At 38.8% G+C, this 6,815-nt stretch overlaps 1 protein-coding gene across 2 annotated transcripts in view; it reads left to right on the top strand.

Annotated features, from left to right (window-relative positions):
* The first annotated feature begins 645 nt into the window (after positions 1-645).
* Positions 646-6,815, top strand: part of MYOM1 (myomesin 1) — a 68,236-nt gene continuing 62,066 nt past the window's right edge. Inside the window, exons 1-2 of one of the 2 annotated variants that reach the window (XM_083748300.1) lie at positions 646-1,176; positions 3,569-3,971. In XM_083748300.1, coding sequence (XP_083604426.1) covers positions 3,607-3,971 — 365 coding nt within the window. In that variant the 5' untranslated portion in view covers positions 646-1,176; positions 3,569-3,606. The remainder of the gene's footprint in view (positions 1,177-3,568; positions 3,972-6,815) is intronic. The other variant, XM_083748299.1, reaches the window with a different exon arrangement.

Genomic DNA, 6,815 nt, shown 5'->3' with positions numbered 1-6,815 from the left:
CCTGTCTCATTTCCTAAACCTGCCAGGTTAAGCACGGTATCCACTCCTTTCATGCACTCTTCAACCAAATCAGTATCTTCAACCTTTTGCTCATTAAAAAGACAATGTGAGAGAAGATACACATTCTGTTTTCAACCAGCAGGTATTCTTTTAGGAAATGAAAAACCATATTCAAATATCTAAATATCCATGCTGTCACATGGAGGTTGGAGCAAGCTTGGTTTCTCCTGCTCCAGAGGCTAGAACCCGAACCAATGGGTTCAAATTACAAGAAAGGAGATCCTGACTAAACATCAGGAAGAACTTTCTGACAGTAAGAGCTGTTTGGCAGTGGAACAGACTCCCATGAAAGGTGGTGGACTTTCCTTTCTTGGAGTTTTTTAAGCAGAGGTTGATGGCCCTCTGTCAAGGACGCTTTGGTTGAAATTCCTGTATTGCAAGGGGTTGGACTGGATGAACCTCAGAGTCCCTTCCAACTCTACAATTCTATGATTCTATCAGATTATTAAAACTGACAACTTGTTAAGAAATCATAGAATTACACCCCCCCCCCATGAAACCCACAGTTCAGCTTTCCTAATTACCTTCACACTTCCAAATTACCTTGGCCAAATTCAGTTCACAGCATATATATCAACATTTGTGTTAACAGCATCCTGTGATGGAACTGGGCACAATAACATTCAGGAGTCCTTATTAATGTCACACTACTGTAACTCTGGCTTCTGTCAGTACAGTGGCAACTTATTTTTAAATTAGGTTTATGGAGCAACAGATTTTCCTTCATTACTTAAACCAATGAATGTCAGTTCCACAGCCATGTTGACATCATTTAGGAGCTGGCAGAAGTCCTTAGGACTCAATTTCGTTAGGCTTGAGAGAGGGAAGACTTGTAGCTTGAAGCTGCTGTCATATATTTGCGGAGGGATAGCACTCTGTCTCTCTCTCCCCCTCTTTGCTGCTGCTATATTTAACAGCCTTTCCAGCCATAAAAGGTTGGGAGTGTTGCTTTCACATTCCACTGACTACAGTCATTATTTTTGTTCTGGATCTGAGGGTCCCTCAACCCTGGTCCTGTCAGCCACTCTGCTGGATTGAACTTTTGCTGGATTTCTCTCTTCTTCTCATTCATCCTTGTACAAGACTGAAATTCTATCATTCTTAATTTGACTACTGGTAAGTATGCAATGTCCAGAGACATTATTTGTCAAACAAATGTATTCTGTATGTTATAAATGTGGACCAGCATTATCTCTCTATTTTCTTCTATTATGGATTCAACAGCAGATTGGAGAAATCTTAAGAGTGAAGCTTCAAGAAAAAACAAAGTAATGCAAAATATTTAGCAGCTCACCTATTGTAACATACCGCTAAAGTTCTTTTCAAATGAAACATGAGTTAATGGTGCCACTAGAAAGTTTAGTTGTGTAACAGTTCTCTTCTAAAATGCTTTCTGCTTGTGTGTGATAGTTACTTCAGAATGTCTTCAGATGAAAACAGTTCAAGTGATTAGATTCTCTCTGTTTTTCAATATTCCCATAATATTAAAATATTACAGCCCTTGTTAGAGGGGAATACCAACACAATTCACAACCTATGTGCAATGTATTCATTATAATGTTCAAATTATATTATATTATGTTATATATATATTATACAATGTTTGAATTATATTCATTATAATGTTCAAACCCTTGTGCAAACAGCTGTGTGGCACAAGTATGTGTGGCCACTTTCTACACATGCTTTAATGAACATACATAGGCCAATGAGAAGTCTGCCATCATGATGCTGCTCCTGTTAATGTACATTTATGTAGCCCTACATTAACATATAAAAAGTTAATCATAGTAGTTAAATTATTGACAAATTAGGTATTTTTTACTGCACATGCCTCTGTAAATGTGTGCACACAGAATTACCACGCACACTGAATCTAGCATTTCCAAAGCCTAAAATAAAACTAATGGCCATTCACAAAATGAATAATAATTTTCAAACTGAAGATTGAAGAAGCCTTGTCATTTAATCCCTGATCCACTAACAGCAGGTGCTCGGGAAAATGCAGCAGAAGAGGCTTAAGGCTGTGTGTGTGTACTGATGGTGGGCGTCAACAAGTGGATCTTGAACAAAGTCATAATTATGTTGGTAGATCTTCAGTGTTGGAAACCTTGGGTTGAACCATGGGCCCTTGATACAGCCTGTTAATTATACTAAGATAAGACAGACTGCAGTTATGCAAACAATGCATATATAAATAGTGAAGGAAACAGACACACATACAGTGCAGAGCATGAAATAATAAGCACTGTATGAGTTATGTTATATATACTGGAATTATAATTTGGATTCACACATTTAATTGTGAATGCTAAGGTTCAGAATAACTGGTTTGCAAATGGATATATTTGGAGTATTGACTCTACTCTGCGGTTTTGCATCTTGGGTCTCTCCAAATGTAACTGTGTGAGATGGTCACAAGAAGATGATTTTGGAATGCAGAATCTGGAATGTAATGTTGAAATCACAATACGAAAATGTGATTTGAAAGTTAGATTTTTAAAAAAACAGAAAAGAAATAGAAAAGAAAAATACACAAAATTTATTTTAATTCTAGAAGAGTTAGAAAAAAGATACCTGTACCAAAGTGCTACAAGAGTAACCAGATGCTTTTAAAGAGCATTTTGTGTTTTTCCTAGTAATTGCCACATGGGATGAAACTAATATTTTACTTTTTTCTACAAGTGTCTCAAATTTTCATACAAAGTTATAAAACTCAAAATCTACAACTGTGTGGACATAAATGTTCTTCTTAACGTCAGATGAATGATGTTCTTCTTATATAAATGGAATGTTAAAATGGATTTTGTGTGCACTTTTTGACTTATGTCCTTGTGAAAGTTTCTTATTCATACATTTAAATACTCATACATGCTGTAACTACTATTTATCATATTTTGCTTGCAGGTAGATGAGCCCAGTGAAGCATAACCATGACACAGGGTGGTATTCAACTAAGTTTTAATTACCGGTACAATAGTTACATTGAACTAAATGGACCTTACTTAGTCAAGTTGATTAATTTCAAGGGTCTACTCTGAATAAGACATAGTTGAATGCCACCCACAATCTTCCCTTCAGTATTTATCTGAATCTATCTTTGTTGGATTAATTATGATCACTGAAAAATTATTGAGCATGTCATACATACATACATACATACATACGTAAACGGTGTTTCCATGTGCTCTGGCTTCTGTCACAGTGTTTTGTTATGCCAGAAGCGGTTTAGTCATGCTGGCCACATGACCTGGAAAGCTGTATGTGGACAAACCCTGACTCCTTCGGCCTGAAGCAAGATGAGAGCCGCACCCCATAGACACCTTTGACTGGACCTAACCATCCAGGGGTCTGTTACCTCTACCTTTGCATACATACATGATTTTATTTGTATGCTGACCTTCCATAGTTAAAACCATGTTCAAGGCAGCTTATGACATTAAAAAAACCCACCATAATGGCATAGTCATACATGCTAGTATTTAACTTGTGGTTGTTGTTTTTACAGAACATCAAAAGTGTGGGCTGAGCTAAGAGAAATCCAGGATGTCTTTACCATTCTACCAGAGGCATCATCAACATTTTGATCGTGCATATCGCCACAAGGAGCTGGAGTCCACTCTAAGTCAGTACCAAAGGGAGGAGAAGCGCAAATCTGCCATCTACACTCATGGATCTACCGCCTATAGTAAGGAAGCTGCATTGGCCTACCACCAGCAGTCTGCAGCATCTAGCCATGAATTGGCAGAATCCTATGCCCATGAATCAGCAGCTCACAGTAAAAGATCTTCAGCCCTCAGTCTAGGATCTGAATTGATAAGTAAGAAAGCGGAAGCCTACCATCATGGATCTGAGTTGGTCAATAAGAAAGCTGAAGCCTACCGCCTTGGATATGAAACCTACAGTCGAGGGTAGGGTAAAACACAAAATTTTGCTCAGTTGCAAGGAAATGTTTACTCCTTTTTCATTCAGTTCAGTGACAAACACTCCATTGGCTTCAACTGGAGCAGGAGCAGGTTCTGTGATGTATCATCATATGTACAGTCATACCACATGTTAAGTCCACTTCATGTTACGTTCTTTCAGGTTACGTCCTGCGGCGACCCGGAAGTACCGGAAAGGGTTACTTCCGGGTTTCGCCACTTGCGCATGCGCAGACGCTCCGCTGCGGGTTGCGCTCTTTTCATGTTGCGAACAGGCCTCCGGAACAGATCCTGTTTGCAACCAGAGGTACCACTGTATTTCTTTGCTGGAATAATTTGCTATTCTTAGACGTAATTTTTTACACTATACAGTCTTTCCACAAAGGTATGGTATTTGTCTCTTCTATGGGTCTTCTGAGGGCCAGCCTAGATATTACACAGGCAAAGACATGCAGCAGTTTGCTGCAGGGATTTTGAAGAAGGCTTGGAAGCTTGGAAAGAGCTGCTTAACCCTTTCCCCTTCAGCCATCACCCTTCCCCCCAGCTTCTTTTCAATGCAGGATGAAAATGTATGTATTTCCACCCCCATGGGTGAAATGGGGCCTTGGTTTTGATTGGAATAATGGCTGGAAGGAAATGGTTTCATTAGCTCCTCCTCTCACAGTTCCTCAGCTCAGGCTGTCCTCACATGAGGGAGTTACTTTTATTTATTTTTAAATTTATTTTATTTCATAAAATTTATACACTGGTTGATTGTAAAAAACACAAAAAAGAAAACTTCAAAGTGGCTTACAAATGTGTATGTGATTTGCTGTTTCCATGTGTGCATTTGTACACCTTCATCCACACATGAACATTTTCAGTTTTATGCCTCTGAAATCTATCTCATTGTTTCTCTGTCCACATTGGTAGGCGGTGCTTGGTAGTACGTATTCATGCTGTGTGGTGTTGTCTCCTCCCCTCAGTTAGCACTTCCCTTTCTGGAAACCTGAGGTCCATTGTCGGAATGCGCACATGTATTTGTTTATCTGCACACATGCACTTTTAAAGCATTTTTTTAACCCACAAGTTTTTCAATATACCAGATTGCCAAGCTGAATTCTTTCCTTTGGGCTGATGGAAACAAAATGGAAATAGGGTGTGTGATGATAGGTAGAGCCCAGCATGTGAACACACATGTAAAATAACCTGTCCACACAATGCACCCACAGTTGGGTAACATGCAATTATATATGGTGTTTTCTTCCCTTAGCAGATTATCTGCAGATCAGGACAATCCAAATTTAATTTCTTTTGGGGAGTGGGCATGCAGGCTGCCACTTGGATGAGAGTACAGTATTGTGTGGATGCCAAAAAATATAGACACAGAAGCAACTTCAAATCTACATTAAACTTCAGTGTGAATGAGCCCTCAAACACACAGTCTTCCATTAACTTTTCATAAGAAATAGAAAACACTGGAAGAATGTTACATACATCTGCCTGCCCATAAGAGGGTTAAGAGCATGGTTTTCTCTATAATATAGTAGGAAAATTGAAACAGATGTGATGAATCTAGATGTTTGCTAGTTGTCTTAAATAAACATGCATGTAAAATAAATATACACCAGCCTTAATTGATAGCAGAAAAGCCAAAGATAGTAATTTAAGTATCTGAGGATGATGCCATCAACGCTGCCTGTATTCTGTATTCTGATCACTGCAAGAAGTTGGCACTGAAACTGGAAATCCAATACCGTTGTGAAATCCCATTAAAATGTCCTCTTTCTCAGCAGGTTTTAAAAAATTATTTTGCCAGAAGTAATTATCTAATTGTTTGTGATTGGGATTTAGGCTGGTATGTGCTTACTTGGACTGAAGTGCTCAGTATGTGACCTTTATAACTGAATTGCTGGTGTTGATGAAAGTATGATTCCATTCATTATTTAACTGTTGTTTCAGCTTTGGCAAAGGGTTTTAAGTACAGTAGTGAACAATCAAGGTTGAACTCGATTCCTGCAAAAATAATTGCTCTTAAGTGATTATATTTATAGGATTATTTACTGCAAAAATGTCTTCTTCAAGTCAAGATTCTTACATTTTATTTTTGCTCTTTCCTACCATTCTTATAGTATAGGTTGCCAAGCCTTTTTGGACAAGTGGGCACATTTTGAATTTTGAGGGAGCGCTGGAGGCTCCAGTCACAAAACAACTGCTATGGGGGATGGGTGGCCTAACACAAAATGCCAGCCTTAGGAAGTATGGCATAACAGAATTAAAGAGATAGCCCACCCTGAAAACCTTGTGCTTACCATGGGAAGTCTGATATGTCCTGCTCTTCCGGATTGTGATGATCAAACAATATTGATTTTGCACATGCACACAGTGGTTTTGGCTCTTATGGTGATTTACTCATCAAAGTCTATAGCCACACACCAAAGCATTTTGTGTCTAGGCCAAAGGGAATTCCAGCAGCCCAGAAGTATAAATAAAGATGTTCCCTTTTACATGCCATGAACTATGTCATTAGTCATCAGTTTAGGTATGGAGAAGAATATTTGGTCATTTGATTCCTAAGTAGAAGATCCTTAAAGCTTAGAGCCAGCTGCTGAAAAATAGGGTCTTAGTAATCACAGCATCCTTTTCTGAGTGTTCACAGGCTGATAGTTTAATTATCAGTTCTAGGGCCTTTCCTGGTACAGTGGTACCTTGGGTTAAGAACTTAATTCGTTCTGGAGGTCCATTCTTAACCTGAAACTGTTCTTAACCTGAGGTACCACTTTAGCTAACGGGGTCTCCCGTTGCCACCGAGCCACCGCAGCACGATTTCTTGAAGCAAAGTTCTTAACCCGA

This window comes from Podarcis gaigeae (genome assembly GCF_964106915.1).
Source record: "Podarcis gaigeae genome assembly, chromosome: 7".
NCBI classification, from domain to species: Eukaryota; Metazoa; Chordata; class Lepidosauria; order Squamata; family Lacertidae; genus Podarcis; species Podarcis gaigeae.
The sequence above is the reverse complement of the archived record's forward strand: the minus strand, read 5'-3'. Positions and strand labels throughout refer to the sequence as shown.